At 36.1% G+C, this 22,962-nt stretch overlaps 1 protein-coding gene across 3 annotated transcripts in view; it reads right to left on the reverse strand.

The window, feature by feature from the left end:
* Positions 1 to 928: 928 nt before the first annotated feature.
* Positions 929 to 22,962, reverse strand: part of GSPT1 (G1 to S phase transition 1) — a 29,705-nt gene continuing 7,671 nt past the window's right edge. For 2 of the 3 annotated variants that reach the window (XM_055562500.1, XM_055562498.1), the window contains exons 2-15: positions 17,896 to 17,940; positions 17,741 to 17,782; positions 16,771 to 16,998; positions 15,963 to 15,996; positions 14,293 to 14,370; positions 12,308 to 12,488; positions 11,331 to 11,485; positions 11,092 to 11,232; positions 9,727 to 9,820; positions 8,793 to 8,873; positions 4,324 to 4,497; positions 3,399 to 3,488; positions 3,119 to 3,287; positions 929 to 1,421 (exon numbers count right to left, since the gene is read on the reverse strand). In XM_055562500.1, the coding sequence (XP_055418475.1) occupies positions 1,369 to 1,421; positions 3,119 to 3,287; positions 3,399 to 3,488; positions 4,324 to 4,497; positions 8,793 to 8,873; positions 9,727 to 9,820; positions 11,092 to 11,232; positions 11,331 to 11,485; positions 12,308 to 12,488; positions 14,293 to 14,370; positions 15,963 to 15,996; positions 16,771 to 16,998; positions 17,741 to 17,762 (1,500 nt within the window). In that variant the 5' untranslated portion in view covers positions 17,763 to 17,782; positions 17,896 to 17,940 and the 3' untranslated portion in view covers positions 929 to 1,368. The remainder of the gene's footprint in view (positions 1,422 to 3,118; positions 3,288 to 3,398; positions 3,489 to 4,323; positions 4,498 to 8,792; positions 8,874 to 9,726; positions 9,821 to 11,091; positions 11,233 to 11,330; positions 11,486 to 12,307; positions 12,489 to 14,292; positions 14,371 to 15,962; positions 15,997 to 16,770; positions 16,999 to 17,740; positions 17,783 to 17,895; positions 17,941 to 22,962) is intronic. The other variant, XM_055562499.1, reaches the window with a different exon arrangement.

The raw sequence follows: 22,962 nt of genomic DNA on the forward strand, positions 1-22,962 counted from the left end.
GTCTTCTGTAAATGGCAACACTCAAAATCAAGGTGGGGCTTCCAATAAACCCAGAAAAAATCCCTGAAAGTATCCCTTCCATTTCCCATTTATTCTCATTAAAAATTTCAAAATCATGACAGTTGTAGCAGGAGGTCAGGATTCAATCTAAAAACCACCACAGTGCTGCACTCTGGGCCATCCAAATCATAATTTAGCAAATTTCAGCATATATTTAAGAAAACAATTTTGAATAACTGAGAAAACCATAATTCTACTTGTTAACTTTAGTCTGTGCAGATTCTGATGGTTCTAAATATGTATTCATTTAGTTACTGGATGAGATTTAGCTTTAACCAGCAAGAGTCATCCAGCCTTTAAAATTGTTGATATAAACAATAAATAAAATGAATAATTTATAGAACTGGCACTTGCAATTGATATGGTTTTCATACTAGTTGCATGCAGCTCTTATAAATACTAAAGGAGGCATTTTTGCCAGGTCTCAACATGCTGTTTTTATTGTAAATTCCACTAATTTAACAAGTTAATGGAATTTTTTGTAGGGGTACAATTTCATTATGCTTTATACTTATGAAAACTACAGATATGCTGTTCCTGTGTCTTAAAACCACTTACTTTAAGAAACCATGTTAAAATATCAGTTGGCAGAAAATAACTGAGAGACCTAATAAAGCAGTGTCATAGTTGCATAAAGATATTGTATGTATGCATTAACCATCAAAAGAAGGGTTCCATCTAATTCTTTCTTTTAATACAAACCTGAACATGGTTTGTAAGTGCCTCATTTAAGTAGTGGAGAGGGAAAGAGTTTAGAAAAGTCCAAGTAATAAAATGTACTCGATTACTTGGTCCAGTTAAAAAGCTAATGCAACAATGTTACATCCAGATAAAAAACAGTATTCAAAAGCAATTCAAATACCAAAAAGGGTTTCAAATTGAATATTTTATTAACATGGTAGTTGTCTTTGTAACATGTGCACACACACTCGCACACTCAGAATGATCTGCCTGGGGGGAAAAAGACTAGGTATGCCTAAGGGGAAATGAAAAATAAAAAAATTCCTGGTAGGTTTTTCATTATTGTAGGCGATTATGTCCACATCACTTACAAAGCTATTGCCAAATCTGTCCAAGGAAGCAGAGTTTGAGAGGGGAAGAAAAAAATCTTGGGAAAAATTCAACAGTGGCATAGCAGAGCTCTCAATATGAGAAAGCTGACATAATGTGGACTTTTGCTGTGAATTTTGTCTTTGCAAAATATGGGGAGAGTTTTGTCAATGGGCAGAAAATAAGAGAAGGCGGTGTGAAGTAGGCTTTTGCAGTCAATTTTCCTCACAGTATTGTGCAGGGTCATCAAGAAAATGCTTAGTCTTTCTCTGGAACCAGTTTCAGAACTTTTCCAATTGCAATGGTCTTACCTAGAAATGAAATTTTTAAGAAACCTTTTCAGTAGTTAACAGCAAGGCTATGTTAGATATTAAAACTTCATCATTATTTTACAATGTAAATTACTAATTAAAACCTATGCTGAAAAGTAAAGTATGGATATATCCGTACAGTAGAATTATTATTTGGCAATAAAAAGGAATGAATTATATACATATCACAGCATGGGTGAACCTCAAAAACATGCTGAGTGAAATAAACTACACACTAAAGGCCACAAACTATATGATTCTGTTTATAAGTCATGTCCAAAAAAGGCAGGCAGAGAAAAAGTAGACATATGGTTGCCTACAACGGCCAGAGGTGGATAGAATAATCGGTGGTAACTTGGTAAACAAGTATTTGGGTTCCTTTTTCAGATGTTATAAATGTTATAAAATTAGGATGTAGTGATGACTATACAACTCTGAACATACTAATTCACTGAGCTATACACTCCAAACAGGCCAATTTCATGGTATTTAAATTATCTCAATAAAAGCTGTTAAAAAGGGCTCTCAGACCCTATTATTAGAAATACAAAATCCATTTGGTCTTGTGAAAAACCTAAAAGCCCAGCTATTCTTTAGGGGGGGGAAAAAATCCTGAGGTTAAAAATTCTTGCTACATTAATTTCTAATTGCAAACTAAAATTCTCATTTTGTTATATTAATAGGAAAGCCCCAATAGCCAGTTTCATTATCATCAAGAAGACTTTTAAGATAATGACTTTAAATGTATACCATCTTTATATAGTTTCCTCTGAAATAAAGCTCAGGGACCATATCCATCATATTCCCAGTGCTTGGCACAACTCCTGACATTCAGTGGATATACAGTACAGTTTTTGCTGAATTGAATTGGAACTAATATATGAACTGACTATTCTGTATTTTAAGTGAACCATAAAGTTTTATGTAAAGTCTTCCATAGTCTTAAAATAGTAACCTAAAATAATAATCTATAAGAGAAATGTTCTATTAAACACAGTCATTTTGTTTCTATGATACCAAAGTTTCATAGCTGTTTGAAATAGGAAAATTACAGCTATTCCAATTCACTCAGGCAGAAGTGGACACACACACACAAGAACATGAACATTAAACCTTGAAATAAATAATAAAAATATAATAAAAATATTTTATATTACTTTTTAAATATTTTTATTTATAAAAATATAAAAAATATAATGAATAAATACTAAACCTTGAATATATTAGGCATTAAGGCTATCAATCTATGTACTCCTTTATCTCCCCCCATTTCAGTGCAGTTAAAGTTTATCATATTGGATTTTAAAATGATTTTTTCTAAAAAATAAGATGTCTACCTCAAAGGTTTGCTTATTAGCAAAAATTTGCTCTACTGGATAAAGTCCTTCAAGATGAGGTTTTATCACACATATTAGAGAGGATTTTATCATAGAAATGTCTTATTTAGCAATAAATAAAAGGACTCTCAAAACCTACTGCCTGCAAAATATCAAGATTAAGGTTCTTCATCTACAGCATTACTACTAAAGTGTATGGTCAAGTCTGTTTAATTCATTCAACTCATAAAACATATATAACATATATTATAAACAGGTATCCAAGTTTCCTATGAACTTCTAATGTGCACTGTACTCAGATGAAAACTACCAAAGCTAAGCACCTTAGACAGACCTCTGGACATCAGTTTAAAGGCTTACCCTCATCTCTTAAAGTAAAGCGACCCATTTGAGGGAAGTCTTTAAAGGTCTCAAGGCAGATGGTTCCTGCTGTCCTCAAGCGGGCAATGCACACTTGATCCTGTTTCACAAAACGGGGTCGAGTCTTACTTTTTTCTCCTGATTTCTTGTCTACCAAGCAGATTAAGGCCTATCCAAGAAAAAAGGATGAGATTAGAATAATGCCTAATAAAAGAATCTTTAAGACCAGAAGTGTGAATAATGGTCTTAAAACAAAAACCCCAGTTATCTTAAAACTCACTGTTATTTCGACTTCTTCAATACAGGTATGGATATGCAGCACCGCATTATAACCTGGGCAGATGATGGACTTGTGCTCTATAATCACTATCTGTCAAACAAAAAAAATTATCATCTTTATCCCTAGGTAAAAAAAGAGTTTAATGTGTAACTCACAATTTCAGTAGGGCAGCAACTTATTTTTGTGTTGGAAGTGATAGGTCAGATTGGGTTACCTCAAAGCATGAATTTTTGATGTCCTTATCCTACAGATCTTCTTGGCAAGTGCCCAAACTTTAAAAACATAGGCATACTTTCTTCTCTGGGAAGCCTTTCCTCTATACTCCCCCACCAAGGCATTCACTGCTGCTCACATGCTAGAATTTTCCCTCCTGATACGAACTTAGTTTTATCCATTTCCCAGTATCCAAGCTCCAAAGTTAACAAGCTTGTATCTGACATAAAAATCGAACTTGATTAATCATCATATAACAACTCAAAAATTCTGTGAGTTGTACCAGTTAACTTACTCTGTCATCCTCCTGGGGAAGTCAGGTTGCTAATAACATGGAGAAATTAATTGTTTTCCTATCTGGAAATTTGCTTGCTCTGCATAAGCAGACAAACCATGACTTCCAAGGCAACTATGCTCTACTTAAAGTAGAGCATAAAGACACTTTAAGCAAAATATTAAGTATCAATATATATTATCAACAGAACATAAAAACTAAAAATGCATACTTTCTACCCAGGACTTGTACCATCAAAGACCATTTGGGTATGAGATATACATCACAGCTGTTGTGATCTCTATATATGGTTTATCCTACTTCAGTTCCCCTTCTGCACACAATGGCGTATCAGCAGTAATCAGGACAAAGGGCATTTACATCCTAGTCTCATTGTGACAGTGAAGGTCATCATGATAACAACAATATCTGGTTTACCTGGGCATCAAATGTGCGACCAGAATGACAAAGATTATTAGGATCACAAAGTATGAACCCTGGAAGAATCTCCTCCTCTTCAATTCCTTTCAGTCTGATTTTGAGGTTTTCACCTGGGGCTACAGAATCGGTTTCCACATCATCAGAAAGGATTCCAAGAACTTCCACATTGTGCTTAAAAAGAAACCAAGATTGGAAAACTTGATACATTCACTACATTGTAGAATGGAAAATGTTTGCTGAAGACTTACAAGTCACATTTTTCTGTGGTTGTTGATTAGCCAAAGTAATTCTTTTGAGTTTAAAACTCGGTAACATTTGTATAACATGAACTTAATGAAAATCATATCCTAGAATTACAAGCTGCCAATTAAAAGATTTATCTGTCATTTTTTAAATATCACATCCTAATAATTTCCAAACAGAATATCTGCCTTTCTTACTTTTTTAAAATTAAAACATAAATCATTTTAATTTTATAGATATAACTTTTTTATTCTTAAATTTCAGGAGTTAAGAGACATAGCTGCTGCTGCTGCTAAGTCACTTCAGTCGTGTCTGACTCTGTGCGACCCCATAGACGGCAGCCCACCAGGCTCCCCCGTCCCTGGGATTCTCCAGGCAAGAACACTGGAGTGGGTTGCCATTTCCTTCTCCAATGCATGAAAGGGAAAAGTGAAAGTGAAGTCGCTCAGTCATGTTGACTCCTAGCGACCCCATGGACTGCAGCCTACCAGGCTCCTCCGTCCATGGGATTTTCCAGGCAAGAGTACTGGAGTGGGGTGCCATTGCCTTCTCCGGACATAGCTTCTATTACCTATCAATCCCCAAACATCTGAAGAATGTATTTTTCTAAGGTTATTTGAACAGCTAAGCTTTAAAAGCACACTGACTGTTTAATAGGTAGAAGGTTTCCTTCTAGGGTGATGGAAATGTTTTGGAACTAGACGTGGTGATGGCTGCACAATACTGTGAATGTACAAAATGTCAATAGTGGTAAAATTTGTCTTTTACTACAATAATTTTTTTAAGCATATAGATGGGGAAAAATGTTAAAAGCAATCCTCACAAAGTAGTCCCTTATTTTACTCCATTTCCTCCCTTGGAGATAATTCATATTTTTAAAACACATGCCAGAAAACAAAACAAAATAACAACCTTCAAGACAAAAATGAACTTTCTCATTGGATGGTAGATAAACAGTAGAAAATCCAGAATCATTGTATAACATACCAGAATTCTACAAACTGTCATTTGCTAAACTCCAGTAGTTTCTCCCCCATACACATACACAAATAATGGCTTTCTTTCCCAAAAGGTAGCCTATACCTTACTGATACCTGTCTTGAAATTCATTCCCAAAACTGGTAGTACAGCCGTATTTGCTAGCAAATTCTTTAGAGTAATGGAATAAAGAGGTAGAAACTAGCAGTTCCATCATATATAACCAAACAAGTATGTTTACTACTTTTTGCCCAAATAATCCAGTGTAACAATTCCTTTCCCTAAATGAAGACTTTTATAACTAAACAAAATAGAGCAAGTCAACTCTGTAATCCATACTTATGAAAAATTAAGATTAATTTTTTAATTACTTTCTGAGAGGTAGTAAAGATTTTATCTACTCAAAGTGCTTCACAAAAGTGGAGAGTCATACATGATTTATGTATGTATGGCTGGCTGGCTTATTTCACTTAGTAGTAATGCCCTCCAGGTTCATCCATGTTTAGCCTATATTAGAATATCCTTCCTTTCTAAGCTGAGTGATACGCCGTTTTATGTGTACACCGTATCTGTTTGCTCCTGCTTCCTTGTGTTGGGTGCTATGGACATTGGTTCTTCAAGGTCTGCTTTCAGCTTTTAAGGGTGTATACTCAGATGTGGAACTGCTGGATCATGATTATTCTATTTTTATTATTATTTTTGTTTTTGAAGAAATGCCGTTAAGTCTTCCCCAGCAGCTGCACAATTTTACGTTCCTTCCAACAATCCAGAAAGGGTTCCAAATCTTTACATCCTCGCCAGCATTTGTTATTTTCTGGGTTTTTCTTTTTTTTTAAATAGCCATCCAGATGGCTGTGAGGTATTATCTCACCGGAGAAGGCAATGGTAACCCACTCCAGTACTCTTGCCTGGAAAATCCCATGGACGGAGGAGCCTGGTAGGCTGTAGTCCATGGGGTCATAAAGAGTCGGACACTTACTGAGCGACTTCACTTTTCCCTTTCATGCATTGGAGAAGGAAATGGCAACCCACTCCAGTGTTTCTTGCCTGGAGAATCCCAGGGACGGCGGAGCCTGGTGGGCTGCCATCTGTGGGGTCGCACAGAGTCGGACACGACTGAAGCGACTTAGCAGCAGTAGCAGCAGCGGCAGCAATGATTAGTGATGTTGAGCTTCTTTTCATGTGTTTGTTGGCCACTTGTTCATCTTCTTTGAGAAATGCCTGCTTTAAGTTCTTTGCTAATTTTTTAGTCAGGTTCTTTCTTTTTGTTGTTGAGTTGTAGTTCTTGATATATAATGGATAGTAACCCCTTTATCAGATTTATGATATACAATTTCTTACCCCCATTCTGTAGGTTCGCTACCTATAATTTTTCAATGTAAAATAGTCTTACATCTGGGCTTCCCTGGTTGCTCAGACAGTAAAGAATCCAGCTGCAATGCAGGAGAACTGGGTTCAATCAATCCCTGGGTTGGGAAGATGCCCTGGATGAGGGCATGGCAACCCACTCCAGTATTCTTGCTTGGAGAATCCCCATGGACAGAGGTGCCTGGTGGACTACAGTCAATGGGATTGCAAAGAGTTGGACACGACTGAGCAATTGAGCACAGCACAGCATAGTCTAACATCTTTTAAAACATAATTCTATTCCACTGAAACTCAGGGACTGAAGTAAACTGAGTTCTTAAGGACTGATTAACACCTGTAAGATATGCTACACTGACCTGTTCAGTAATTAGTGTAAAGTGATAGTTTCTAAAGAGAACTAATATATTGAGTCCCTTCACCTTTAACTACAGCCCAGCACTAAGTTCACTTGCCCATAGTAAGTACTTTTCCATTGTGATAAAATACTCATATTTACCTTTTAAAACTATTTTACATCATACAATTCAGTGGCATCGACATTCACAATGGTATACAACCATTATCAGTATCTGGTTCCAAAACATCATCACCCCAAAAGGAAGTTCTGTGCCCATTAAGAATCCACTCCCCATTCTTCTTCCCCCAGCCCCTTGCTTCCATCTCCACAAGCAAATTTGACTTCTGTGATTGCTCAACAGACAAAATACAACAAGGATTCAAACTGACCATTATTTTCACTCATTTATCGCTGCATAATTACCTCTTAAAGAAAAGAGACTATGATAGCATACTCTGATCTCCAATGCATAAGGCATCAAGAAACCCTGAAGTATACTTTGTAAGGTTTCCATTAAAACTCAACAGTACATTGACAATTATCTTTTGTAATATTCTTTGCCTGGAATAAGCATGGTAAAGAAATTCTCAGTTAAATCTAACAAAATGTCTATTTGGAGGTTCTGATAATTCAGGCCTTTTCCTACATAAACAACATCTTTGGATTGTTAGAGAAGTCCTCTGGAAAACAGGTAACAGTTTCTTAGTAACAGGTCATCTGCAATTACCAGCAACTGACCAGTCAAAAATAACACAAAGGAATATAGTTCATTGAGATTTTTTCATGTTATTTAATGAAACCCTCTCCTATAATGAAGAAACTACAATAAGGTATTAAGAGTCAAGAAAAGACCCATTTATTATTTAAAAAAAAAAAAAAATCCCTTTCTCCCCAAATAAATTAGGAGCATAGCTTGGACACATTTTATAGTATCCAACGTAACTACTATGTACAAAAAATAAAAGAAAGCTAATTATATTAATGTTAAACCTGAGTTTTCATCCCTGGCTCACTTACTAATCTAGAATGTTAACAGAAGCAAATCACTCAACCACTTCAAATCTTTATTTACTTCCTATAAAATAACTAACTGAAGCTCTCATGATGACGTACCTTTTAACTCTGACATGGTGCTAATACTCTCCGTTCTCCATTTGTCAGTAAATAACACCACATATTCTTGATTAAATTTTGCACTTGACATTAACTAGCTCCGCATAGCTCAGTTGGTAAACAATCTGCCTGCAGTGGAAGAGACCTGGGTTCGATCCCTGAGTTGGGAAGATCCCCTGGAGAAGGAAATGGCAACCCACTCCAGTATTTTTGCCTGGAGAATCCCATGGATAGAGGAGCCTGGCAGGCTACAGTTCATGGGGTCGCAAGAGTCGGACACAACTTAGCGACTAAACCACCACCACCACCAATGTTGGATTTAAAAAGTGGTTTCTTTTAATGAAATCCCTAAGATTGAAAAGTTCTGATTCCTTACTAATATTTTCAAGAGAAAATTTAAATGAACAAGAGCATTATGAATTCTTACCTTGTTTGGCATCATCACAAGCTGCTGGCCTTTACAAATAGATCCTGATTCCAGCTTTCCCAGGACCACAGTGCCCATATCCTGTTTAAATTTAAAATAAAAAACCAAATGTCAGACTTCTGTTACTACTATACAGGAGTTCAACAACCCAAAGTGAAATCTTGCAAGGCTTATTCAGAAAAGAAAATCTTTAGCTCAAGTGGTAGAATCCTTAGGATTAATCTTAGACACAGGCAACAAATACTCTATTTCAAAAGCACATACATATATATAATACTAATAAATAAGTATGCCTAGGGATTTAAAAAGAAAACACACTGCAGGAGACAGAATTATACGTTTGAAGATCTAAATTTGTTGTTCAAATTGAGGTTCTCTCAAAACTGTCTGAGATGTTCCCTATTTAAAAACTAAATTTCAAGAAATTTAGCATGAAGCTAATGAAATAATGACGTATTTGAAAAAAGCAAAATACTACATATTGATAGTGCAGTACTTAAAATGAAGCTGAAAACATAGTTAAAAATAGTGAAGCTTATTATTTTTTCTTTATTTGAAGCTTATTTTTTAAAGACTACATCCAGTGTTGGTTAGGCCATGGTAAACATGTTCATACTGCTGGTGGTCATGTAAATTAGCACTGCATTTTGGAAGGCTATTTGTCAGTATCTATCAACTTTAATGTAGAACCTCTTTCAGAAGTTTTACTTATAAGAATCTCTCACCAAAAAATGATCACTGGCTCATAGAAAACAACCAAATTAAATTAAACTGATTTAATTATGGTCTATCTATATCACTGAATAACATAATCTTTATTAAAGAGATACCTGTGTTATGTTGTTAATTGTTAAAGTTATTTCATAGTTTAAAACAGAACACAAAATAATTTGTCACCTCCCATAAAACCCAATTTCTTGAACATTTTGGGTACCTTGTACTTATCCACAATTGGCAGCCTGATTGGTCCATCAACTGATCTATTGAAGTTTGGCAAATTATCCAGATATGGAATAAATGGTAATCCACTGAGAATATAATAAAGTTAAAGAGTCAACATAAATGTTAAAATTTTAAGAAATTACATGGCTCTAACTTTATCTAGTTCATCTTACTTATTCCTCAGAAATGTTTTCAAAAAAAATTACATAATAGATTAATATAATGAAAAAGTTTCCCTGTAAACTTATAAAAATATTTAATGGCCAATAACCCACATGTTGTAATAAATAGAAGCCACACTATATAACCTAATTTTTCATGGACTTTTTCCAGCTCTGAAATCAAGATTCTATAATTTCCCCCTTAAAACTACAGTATGTGAATTGGGAGGTATACTATTGCCAAGATCGCAATGTTCCCCCCAAACTGATCTACAAATTCAGTGCAGTTCTTATTAAAGTCCCACTGCCTTTTTGCAGAAATTTGACCAGCTGATCCCAATGTTCATATGGAAATTCAAGGGACCCAAAAAGGCAAAATATTCTTGGGGGGTGGAGGGAAAAGTCAAAGACTCACATTTCCCAATTTAAATACTCACAAAGCTGAAGTATTCAAGACTTTACCTTATAAAAAATTAATCCAAAAATGAAACACACACCTAAGAGCTTCAATAGGCTTAAATGAAAATAACAGGTCTAATTCTTTATGACTGGATTGGGCAACAATTCCCTAGGCATGACACCAAAAGCACAATTAAGAGAAAAAAATAAACAAGATTTCATCAAAATTAAGACCTTTTTGTATTTCAAAGGACACTATGAAGAAAGTAAAAAGATAGCCCCACAGAATGGGAGAAAATGCTTGCAAATCATGTCTCTGATAAGGGAATTGTACCCAGTGCATAAAGTACCCTAACAATTCAATAACAAGAAAGAAAACCCAGGTAAAAGACAAAGGTCATGGCATTTTTAAAGCCAAGGTTACACTCAATATTTTCTTAAATTATTGGGCTTCCCAGGTAGCTCAACCCATGAAGAATCTGCCTGCAATGCAGGAGCCCCTGGTTTGGTCCCTGGGTGGGGAAGATCCCCTGGAGAAGGGAAAGGTTACAGTATTCTTGCCCGGAGAATCCCATGGACAGAGGAGCCTGGTGAGCTATGGTCCATGGGGTCGTAAAGAGTCAGACACGACTGAGCGGCTAACACACATAAACACACTGGGCCTTCCCTAGTGATCCAGGGGGCACAGATTCGAGCCCTAGTCAGGGAAATAAGATCTCACATGCTGTGCAGCCAAAAAATTAATTTAAAAAAAGATTACTTAATAAGACACAAACTAAATTAAAAAGATTACTTACATGTACCAAGGACAGAAATCTGATTGCTCCTTAAGATTTGCTCCCGTCAGTCCTGAGCATGGCATGAAGTGAATGTCCTTTTTGGGATTAAAGCCAACTTTTTTCAAAAACGGCACCAGTTTCTCTTTACATTCTTCATATCTATCAATATTTATAAATAATTATAATGTAAAGCATCTGAACTCTATAGTTTCAACATTAAACAGAGTATGAACAAACAGTAAGACATCCAAGCTTGCCTCTCATTGCTCCAATTCACTGTTGGGTCGTCCATCTTATTAATAAGCACAATCAAGTGTTTGACGCCTGCCGTCTTTGCCAGCATGGCATGTTCTCTCGTCTGTCCTCCTTTCTCAAATCCAGTTTCAAACTCTCCTTTCCTGGCAGAGATTACCTGTTCCAAGAAATCAACAGTTTATTCTTACACATTCAAGTACACTCTTCTAGCAATACAACGTTTTTCTTTTCAGTTTTATCAGAAGCATCTTGCAAGAAAATAGAAGTGAGTGAGTTAGTCATTCAGTGTGTCCAGCTCTTTGTGACCCCACAGCCTGACAGGCTCCTCTGTCCACGGCATTCTGTAGGCAAAAACACTGGAGAGGCCTGCCTTCTCCAAGGGATCTTCCTGACCCAGGGATTGAACCTGGGTCTCCTGCATTGCAGGTAGATTCTTTTATCGTCTGAGCATATATGTACTTTTGAATGTCACAATGTCTAAATACTTTAAAATTTTGGTATATGTTTCTTCTCATTCCCAATTCTCCAAAATCTAGTACATTTTTATATTTTATATTTTATTTTTACATTTATATGTAAATTTATGTTTTACATTTCAAACATATATGTGATTTAGTGCTAGTACAATAACTACCGCCAAGTTGCAAAATGACTGAAGATCTTAAACAGATAATTTCTTACTCGTTTTTGTACTCACAGGATTGAGTACAAAATGGATTAGGTTTAGCAGTCAGTAGACACTAATTTCGGGCACAGAGATAATAGCAATGGTAGAGAAAAGCAGAAACTTTTTCATAAGTAAATCAAATTATGAAGATTTCTTGGGCAGATTAGTGAAACAAAGCGAAAACTGTAACTTTGTATATTTTACAGTTCACTGTAATCTAAATTCTAGCTTTTAGAAGGTAAATCCAAGAGTTTACATTTCAAGTTGGGCTGCGAAGAAATACAGGGATGAACTGGAAACATCTTTCCTTACCAGTACAGCCAAATCAGCTTGAGAAGCACCACCAATCATATTTGGGACAAAACTCTTGTGGCCAGGGGCATCTAGAATTGTAAAATGCTTCTTTTCCGTTTCAAAATAGGCACGACCCACTTCTACTGTTTTACCCTTGTCTCTTTCTTCCTGATTTGTGTCTAAGGCCCAAGATAAGTACCTGAAATAATTTTAAAATAACAATACTGGTAAGAACAGGAGTTTTAAAAATATTCTTCTACCATTAAACGGGTAATTAATGGTAGAAGAATTTTATGTTCAACATACATTTAAATCATGAACAGGACTGGGTAGAAGTAAAAGTTAAATGACTAAAACTTATATTCTTCTGATTCAAACACTCAAGAGCTTTTATATATATCCAGTGTCAATTATACATTCTGTAAGCAAATATTAGGTATAATAACAAGATGACAACATACACAGAAAGACTATTTAGTACCAATGCCAATATCACTATGAGTTAAGTAATGAGTTCCTTTATATTTCATTTTAAAAATCATCTAGCACAAAGTATAATACAAGTAAGGCTGTCTAAGGGTACCTTCTAAAAGTGAAGGCCACTAACCCACCATTTGGAAACAATGGTTACTTGCTAATAATTATTTGGATATTTCTTTGCCATATAAAATTACATATATAAATTCAAACCATCCATAACAGTGTTAATTTAGATTACCTCATCACATCATCTGTATTTCATAGTAAGTAAGAAATATCAATAACCTCAGATATGCAGATGACACCACCCTCATGGCAGAAAGTGAAGAGGAACTAAAAAGCCTCTTGATGAAAGTGAAAGAGGAGAGTGAAAAAGTTGGCTTAAAGCTCAACATTCAGAAAACTAAGATCATGACATCTGGTCACATCACTTCATGGGAAATAGATGGGGAAACAGTGGAAACAGTGTCAGACTTTATTTTTTTGGGCTCCAAAATCACTGCAGATGGTGATTGCAGCCATGAAATTAAAAGACGCTTACTCCTGAGAAGGAAAGTTACGACCAACCTAGACAGCATATTAAAAGCCAGAGACATTACTTTGCCAACAAAGGCCCGTCTAGTCAAAGCTATGGTTTTTCCAGTAGTCATGTATGGATGTGAGAGTTGGACTGTGAAGAAAGCTGAGCACCAAAGAATTGATGCTTTTGAACTGTGGTGTTGGAGAAGGCTCTTGAGAGTCCCTTGGACTGCAAGGAGATCCAACCAGTCCATTCTAAAGATCAGTCCTGGGTATTCATTGGAAGGACCGATGTTGAAGCTGAAACTCCAATACTTTGGCCACCTCATGCGAAGAGTTGACTCATTGGAAAAGACTCTGATGCTGGGAGGGATTGGGGGCAGGAGGAGAAGGGGATGACAGAGGATGAGATGACTGGATGGCATCACTGACTCGATGGACATGAGTTTGAGTGAACTCTGGGAATTGGTGGGAGGCCTGGCGTGCTGTGATTCATGGGGTCGCAAAAAGTCGGACACAACTGAGCGACTGAACTGAACTGAATCCATTTTTTAGTATTATATTGATTAGGAACTTTTCCCCTTAACACAGAATTTAAAAAAAAATAAATAAATAAAAAGACCACCAATGTCCTATTGAGATAAAGCTTGTTAACTTAAGAATAAGGTTAGAAAGAAGAAAAGAACTGACCCTCTCTCCATGCAAAGGCAACTACTATCAATATATTATTCCATCTATTCTTTTATCTTTCAGCGGTTTACTCACATAATGATCATACCCTTAAGTACTATTATGTTATCTGCTTTCTCCCCAAATTCCACTGTAACATCTGTTCCTGATTATTATAAATTCTGTGAATGAAATTTTGTAGCCAGGTAATGTCTCAATTAAATAGATGCTTTATATTTATCCCACAAGTCTCCTCTTATGAATTTATATGTTAGTAGACTACAAAAGCATAAGTCATTTCCTGAAAAGTAACTTATAGTGTCATAAAAGTTTACCAAGTTTCTCTGTTTTTTTCTTTAGCTTCTCTTTCATATTTCTCAAGTGTCCTTTTGTCAACCATTCCAGTCAAATACCTGAAAATGTTGAAAGAAAAGAGAAACAAACATTTAATTACTCATGGATTGCTCAGTTGTGAAGGCAGGAAATCTTTAAAGCTCTCGAAGGGAATTTGAACTCCATAAAAAAGCTACTTTAAAGTACAAGTGCCACTGGGGTAGATGCTGAAATCATGGAAAATTTCAGTGGAAAAGACATTTACAGTCTCAGATTACCTCCCCCAAGATAATGGGAAAAAAATAACTTTACAGGGCTAAATTCTGGCAGCGGACACCTTAACCAAGTAATCATGGCTTTTATCACCAGTAATAGATAAAACATACTGAATATTGTGATCATCTGCACTCTCATATGAGCACAACATACCTTCTGAGATATTCTCTTCCAAAATGCATACCCTCAGTCTAATTATTAACATTGTCAAACCCAAATTGAAGAACATCCAATAAAATAACCAAACAGCACTCTTCAAATTATGAAGGTCATGAAAGACAAGACTGAGGAAATGTCACACGTGGGAGGAGACTAAAGAGACATAACAACTAAGTGTAATGTGGAATTCTAGAACAGAAAAAATGATACTGGTTGAAAAACTGGTGAAATCCAAATGCGATCTGTAGTTTAGTTAGTTAGTTTGTACCAGTGATAACTCGCTAGTTGGGATGATTGTACAATGGTTATTTAGTAGGTTAACATTAAGGTAGGCTGAATAAAATTGTCTAACAATTCCACTACTGTTTTTGGAACCTTTCTATAAGTCTAAAATTATTTCAAAATAAATGTTTTTTTTTTCAAACAGCAAATGTAAATACTAATGTAAAAGAAAGGAATTCTAAGTGCTATCCAAGCAATTAAGTCTTACTATTTAATATTTAAAACATACTAGTCAAAATGAGATCATAATTTTTAAATAATACCCAACTGCTTCCCTTGACTCTATCCAAATCAAATCCTGTTCTAAGCTTCTGTCTCTGGGTGTTCTCAATAGTCATCTAAATAAAAAAATATACACTTTCATAAAACACAACATCAAACGGGCCTGCCACTTCTTTCCAGAGTCTTAGGTAAGAATTCCTATATAATAGCCTGCTTTAGGATCTGTTGTAGAAATTTTCAGCAGTAACTGGCAAATTTACTGATTAAGATTACTTAACAAAGCAAGACAATGAAGATATGCCCTCTAGACCCTCTGTTATCCTTTAAGATAACAGCTTAAAGAAATGCATCTACTTTAGGAGAGATTAAAAAGATGTTTTAATGAAAATATTTTTCAATTCTAGAACACATCACTAAACACCAACCATGGCATTTTCATACCTAGATACCTTCTATATATGATAAAAAAGAAAAAAAAAAGCATGTTAGCCAGACATTCTGATTAAATCCACATATATTTAAGGAGTTGATGAATGAGGAAACACCAGTTCCCCCAGATTCATTATTCCAAAGAAAATTATATTTAAAACAAAGTAAAATTTCTTATAATCTAGGGTTCTATATTACTTTTTATTAACAAATCTAAAAGACAGCTTTTAGAAATGCATTTAATTAAGGTTTCATGAGAGTCTTACAGTGATAACAAAAGGTATTTAACAAAAAATATACTTACATAATTTGTCCTCCAATGGTTGACTTGCCAGCATCTGAAAGTAACAACATGATCAACAACAGGCAAACCGTAGGCATAGTCAAACCCAAACATAAGGACTATATAGGAACACAACCAAAGGCCCATTTAACATACCTAATTACAGCTTGCAAAAGCAACTGCAAAGAATAGAATCTGGGTCAGAAGTTCTGGTTAGTTACCTTCTCTCCTTGAATCTAAGACCCCCCCTGCAGCTCGATAGTGACTTAGGACTACTTTACTGATAATATGAATTACCCAAGGGGAGCCTCAGGAGAACTAAAGTAGCCAAGACCCCTCAACTACATTTAAGTAGTCTGCTTTGCACTTTTAGCCAGTATAGGTGTTCCTTTACAAATTTCAAAGGAGTTCTTGCTACCATAAAAAGCAGAATGGTGTATCATCAAATTCAAAAGAAGCCAGAGATAAGAGAAAGGAAAGGAAAAGGGGCACATAATTCTGTTATTTTCTTTTCACACAAAAAAATAGACTTTAAAAAAAAAAAATTAACTAACAGATGTTGTAACATGCTGAGCCATCACCAGTGGCCTACAGACCAATTATGTATCACATACAAATATACTTATTTTCTTCCAGCTACGATGCCACCACAACTTCCAAGAATACACTGCTGGCAATGTTCTGCCAGCTAAAAAATCTATCGAGTTAAAAATCAAGACATTTTAGATTAGTTCAGTTTCACTAAATATTTCAAGTAGCTTAATAAGATGTTCTCTGATGGATTCAGTAACTTTGGTCATTTCTTATCATTGCTACAAGTGCAACTCACCTACGTGCCCAATGAATACGACATTTACGTGTTCCTTCTTAGGAGCGCCTGGCGGCGCAACCACAGATTTAGGTTTTGGTATTTCCTCTTCCTCCTCCATCATTTCCTGGGCACTTTCCTCTGCAGGCCTTCCATCTCCCAAAGAACCACCATCTGGCTCTGCTTCACTTATTTCTTCTTTGTGCTCCCATGATTCTTCTGGGGACATCTCTGTCTCCCCATTTTCTACTGAAATAAAACAGTTTAGTATTCTGAAAAAGGTTTATCATCTATCTATACATTAAAACACAGATGCTTTTAAACAACAAACAGAACTTAACATATTCAGTTCCATATCCTAACATCTAGTGACACACAAGCAAGAAAATCTCTTTCATAAAAGAAACATACAAGCTGGCCTCACAGGTGACATCAGAGCTCTGACTCAGATTAGGAGAGACTATTTTAATGGAGCTTCATCTTCACAAGGACGAACAAAATATGAACAGGACATCTAACACTCCCAACAGCCCAATTATTCTGGCATCAAGATGTCCTGACAGAAAAGGGGAAGTTCAAAATCAGAATACAAAAAAGTGTGAAAAGATTTAGATTTCTGTTTTTCCTTTGGAAGTAGTAGAACTTCAGTATGAATGTTACTGAACACCTTGGGAATATGAAACCCTTAAGGGTAAGAAAGTTACAAAAAGGAAAAAAATGTTCACAAACGTAAATTAAGTACACCTATTCAAACTGCTTTAGCATTTCCTCCATGTGATTCTTTTATATTTGCCATCACTAAATTTATCATGGCAGTGTTAATGCCCCATTAGCTCTGCTTGCTAAATCCTAATGGCAAAGACTCAGTTTTCACTGTAGTTTTTTAAATGTAGGCATTATAATAATGATAACACTTAAACGTTTGTACCTTAAATCTTGAGACTGAAAGAGTTTAATATTACTGTATTAATATGGTCAGAAATTTTCTTACCAATAGGTTCTGAAAGTTCCATGCTAACAGCTGAATTTGAACCTAGACAAGAAATTGAGATATATATTTACCAAACACTATCTAGATTTGCACACCACAGACAATTTAATGCTTTCTCAATTAGTTGTTCAAAGAGTCACATCACAGAAAATTACCTTCACACAACAATGACTGTTCCTCTTGAGAAGATTCCACAGGTGCTGTTTAACAGAAATAAGCTCTATTAAAAATTGAGACCTATACATCCATTTTACTTATCTTTTAAGAAACAGGAAAAACAGAAGTTCAATAACAAAACAAAAACCTCAATAATTCAGAACAATGACAACTAACCCAGGCTTTCAAATTACAAATCTGTTTAACCTAAAAAAAATCTACCAACTACAGCCAATTTTAAAACATTTTCAATGTTTAAAATGTATTCACTAAAGCATGTTTATTCTCTGACTCTACTTCATAAACTTTTCCTTTACAGATACTGTAAAAGTAACCTGCAGCCCAGCACAAATCAAATTAGATTTGACTCAACAAATATACATTACTACTCTAGATTCTCTAGCCCAAGAAGTAATGATTAGTCCTTGTTAAGATTCTATAATACATGTTATCATCAAGATCCTTATATAAATTATATTCGATACCAATAAAATGAAAAGGACATTCGTATATAGTCTCTGGAATGCATCCAGGCCCTTACATCATCTCAGAAAAAGTGGTTATAATGCTGCTGCTGCTAAGTCGCTTCAGTCATGTCTGACTCTGTGCGACCCCATAGATGGCAGCCCACCAGGCTCCTCCCGTCCCGGGGATTCTCCAGGCAAGAACACTGGAGTGGGTTGCCATTTCCTTCTCCAATGCATGAAAGTGAAAAGTGAAAGTGAATTTGCTCAGTCGTGTCCGACTCTTAGCGACCCCATGGACTGCAGCCTACCAGGCTCCTCCGTCCATGGGATTTTCCAGGTAAGAGTACTGGAGTGGGGTAGTTTTGTCCTATATTAGAATTCTAAGGTCAAGCAATAACCCAGTTTCCATAACTATCACATTACAAGCTTTATGACACCATTGGAAGAGATGTATGTGAAATATACACTAATACCCCAGTCCATACATTTATTTTTTATACTAAATACTTCAATACCTAAGTACTCTTGCTTTAAAGAATCTACAAGAGGCAAAAAAAATCAGAGAATTTGAAGTCACATGAATCCTCCACACCAATAAAGAACAGTGAATTCTTAACCTGCAAGACTCACATTTAAAATCAGTGTCCAGTCTGCCTCTTTAGCACAGCAGGCAGCACATCAGTCTCCTAAAATCAGTGCCCAGGAAGTATTAACACCCGTAAGTCAACAAGAAGCTTGGGGCCCAATCTCCCAATAACATGAAGTGCTGAAGAAAGTTAATTCCTGCGAGTCCCCTGGTGGCCTATTAGGATTCCAGGCTTTCACTGCCACAGCCCTGGGTTCAGTCTCTGCTCAGGGAACGGAGACTGCACAAGCCACATGGCATGGCCAAAAAAAGAAAAGAAGGAAAGAAAGAAATTCCTGTCCCTGAAAGGTCAAGGGCAACAGATTTTTTTTGAGGAAGGAAGTGACATGCCAAGTGTGACTTAGGGAGATCATTCTATGGTAGTACACAAATGAACCAGAGAGGTAAAGACACCACAAGTCAGAAAGACCAACAACACTACTTACAAGAAAGTATGCCATCAGAACACATGAGTGGTACAACCAGAGATGGAGTTCAGTGCAAAGATAAAGGGAGCAAAGATCTGACAGGAACAGGGAGGAAGAATGAAAAGTCTAAGATGACCCCACCCTGTGTGATTAACAGGGTATTTTAACAGGAACTGGGAGGAAAAATCCTTTGAACTCAGTCCACAAAGTAAAAGGAATTGTACTTCAGATATAATATAGATTAGTTTTTGTTTTTTGTTTTTTTTTGGTTTTCCTATTAAGAAAAGTTTACAGGTAAGATAAGGAAAAATTACTCAATTTTCAGAAAAAGTCAAGTTCATAGCCACCCTAGGGATGGAAGAGGCGGCACAGGGCAGTAGCAGAAGGACAGAACTGAGCTGACTCCTGGCTTGTCATTTGTTAGTTCTCAGGTACAGTCATTTCACTGGAGTCATCAAGATGACATGCCATCTGCCAGACAGGATTAGATGAAAGAATAATTTGTTTAGTTATCAAATAACTCGTGGCACCTAGATATTCAACAAATGAGTCTCTACCTCCTAACATGGACCGAGTATCAATTCTATCAACTAACATGTACTGAGTGTCTATTACAGTCTAGACAGGGATTAAGAAGCATTCCCCAAGTCCTGGAGGTAGGGAGGGAGTTGGTGGCAAATTACCCTAATTCCAATTAACCTTTATTGAGCCCTTATGTGCTAACCGCTGTCTCTTCTAATTCCCCTGAAAACCCTATGAAATAGACAACTATCATCTAACATTCAGATGGCCCCTGTTGAAAATCACTCAGAAAAAGTGAACTGAATAAATGATGATATACATATATTCTAAGGCAGGAAAAGACTAAGATAACTGGTGTAGTAGACTCTCCTGTCACTTAGTAAGATAACCCAAACTGCAACTGAGCTTTATAAAATGAAATAGTACATACACCTGACCACCTAGTTCTAGAACCAACTGTTAAACTTATAAATACACAACATATGCATTAGGCTGTAAGGCACTTCTCCTGACAGTGACATCAGTCATGAGTTCACCCCCATGGGTGCATAATGCAAAATCTGTTCATGGTTTTATTTTTCAAGGTGTCTTACTTTTATTGAATATTTGTCTTAAGTTTACAAAGCTTAGAGACAAAGTACCAAAAGCAATCAAGTGCTTAATATACACCTAATGATATGCATTCAGACCACAGAAGACGTTATAAACTTTTTGGTAATGCTAGTGACATTTGCAAACTGATGTTTTTGGAATTAATAAAGCAGTAAAATCACATATAACAAGATGTTCCTTAAATTTAAGCTTCTCAATATCATTGTCCCCAGGCTTTACACATTCATGTAAGCCCTTCTTGTTCATTTTACTCTGGTCTTATTCACAATGCACATCACATCCAGATTTTACTGGCTACTATTAATCCTGGGCTTAGAATTCTACTAGACCTAAAGTCATTTGTTCATGGTTAGCAAACAGGATTATTAGCGCTTGATTTCTCAAGTCTTGCACAGTTCATACCTATCAGTGAAAGAGAAGAAAACCCTCCCAAGGAATGAAATTATGGTTTCATATATTCCAATGGTATCTCCATGTTCAGACACACATTCTTATCGAGTATTCGAAGGAATAATTCTAATAAAGTAAGAAGGTTATCAGAGTGTACAAGTGATTAAAACTGCCACACCCTAAGTTAAAAGGAGAAACTAATAATTGTGGTGAAATTATTACAATTTTTTAAACACGACTTTACCAAAAGACAGCCAGGCAACAGTACTGCCTGTGTTTTAACACAGATGATAATCTGGTTCTTAAAACTGCTAGTTAAATATGATCATGGTGAAATAAGCCAGTCACAAAACGTCCCATGTTATACCATTCCACTTCCATGAAATATTCAGAATAGGTAAATCCAGAGAGCAGAAAGCAGACTGGTGGTTACCAGAAGCTGGAAGGAAAGGGGAATGGGAAGGGGTGGCGAAAATGCTTTGGAACTAGACAGAGGTGACAGTTTTTACAACACTGAGAATGTTTTAAATGCCATGACTTGTTCACTCTAAAATGGTTAATTTTATGTTATATAGATTTTTTTTAATATAAAAGAAATTTAAAGATACAATCATGGATCAAAGGACTTCAACATGGCAACTCCTATTTTGCCAGCTTACAGTAAGGACAGCACAAGTTAGTCAAGACCATACATGTGGCAGGTAATGAAAGCTATGTTTTAATTTAAGCTACGTATTTTAAACTAAATGATGACCAATTCTCAAAAAGTGCTTAATCCATCTATTTCATAAATCAGCAAGTTAAATTTGCACTGCTTTAGCTATAAAACCAGTCTCTAATCCCCTTTATACACTAAAACAGCTATTTATAATGCCATCTTAACTAAAATATCTTCCTCCTGTTAGCTAAATGGTGTGTTCAGTAAAGAAAAATAAAAACGACTTCAGTGGTGTCACAGAAGTAACAAGTGTCCTACCTGCATGGATCTGAGAAATAGAGGCGATTCTGTCTGAGTTTCTACAATGATGAAACATCTGTGCTGTGATGATAGTCACTAGCCACGTGTGGCTCTTAAGCACTTGAAAGGTAGCTACTGTGACTGAGGAACTGCATTTTAGATTTTAGTTTTAAAATTAAACACCCACATGTGCACAGTTCTGGCTCCTCTGAAGGAGTGACCTCAGTTGCCCTATGAACTTGCCTTATCTGGTTTTCCACTTTGCCCTATTCTCCAACCACTTTCCACCTGAAGGGCTAAGGACCTGGCTTCTTGACTCCTCTAAGATATGACCCTCTTTCAATTATAGATCCACCCACACACACAGCTTAGTTCTTGTTCCTTAGGAGATTATGGACTTCTAGAATGACTGGTTTTCTGAAACAAGGAGACTTTTTTCTCTACTTTGTCTCCAGAGGTTGGCACAGTGTACTGTATAGAATAAATACACACTTAATTTTTACTGAATTAACTTCAGCAGTAGGGTTCAGAACAATTTTATATGTGCCAATTTTCTAAGGGAGTTAGAGAAACAATATCCAAGAGATGTTAAAGAACAGTTTGAGTAAGGAACTAAAATTCTCTGGCACACACGTGACCACATGGTCTCACAAAAGCTCAGGCATTTTCTCCCAGACAACACTGGAAAATAGTAAAGGCAGGTATCAGAAAGAAAAGCCTGCAGAACATGTACAAGGGTCCATGGTTTTGCCTTAACTACCTAACCCTCTAAAAATAAAAAGGCACAATGTTACAGATAGTGGTGATCACAGCTGTTTATTTTATATCATTTCCTAAAATGTTTTAAATAATTTCAAAATGTTACTTTAAATTAGAGCATTGCCGTACTTCACTGGTGGCTGAGTGGTAAAGAATTCGCCTGCCAATGCAGGAGACACAGGTTTGCTCCCTGGTCTTGGGAACTAAGCCCATGCACTCCACAACTACTGAGCCTGTTTGCTGCAACTGCTAAAGCTCGTGCGCCACAAGAGAAGCCACTGTAATCAGAAGCCTGAACCGTAACT

Source organism: Bubalus kerabau, chromosome 23 (assembly GCF_029407905.1).
Source record: "Bubalus kerabau isolate K-KA32 ecotype Philippines breed swamp buffalo chromosome 23, PCC_UOA_SB_1v2, whole genome shotgun sequence".
NCBI lineage: Eukaryota > Metazoa > Chordata > Mammalia > Artiodactyla > Bovidae > Bubalus > Bubalus kerabau.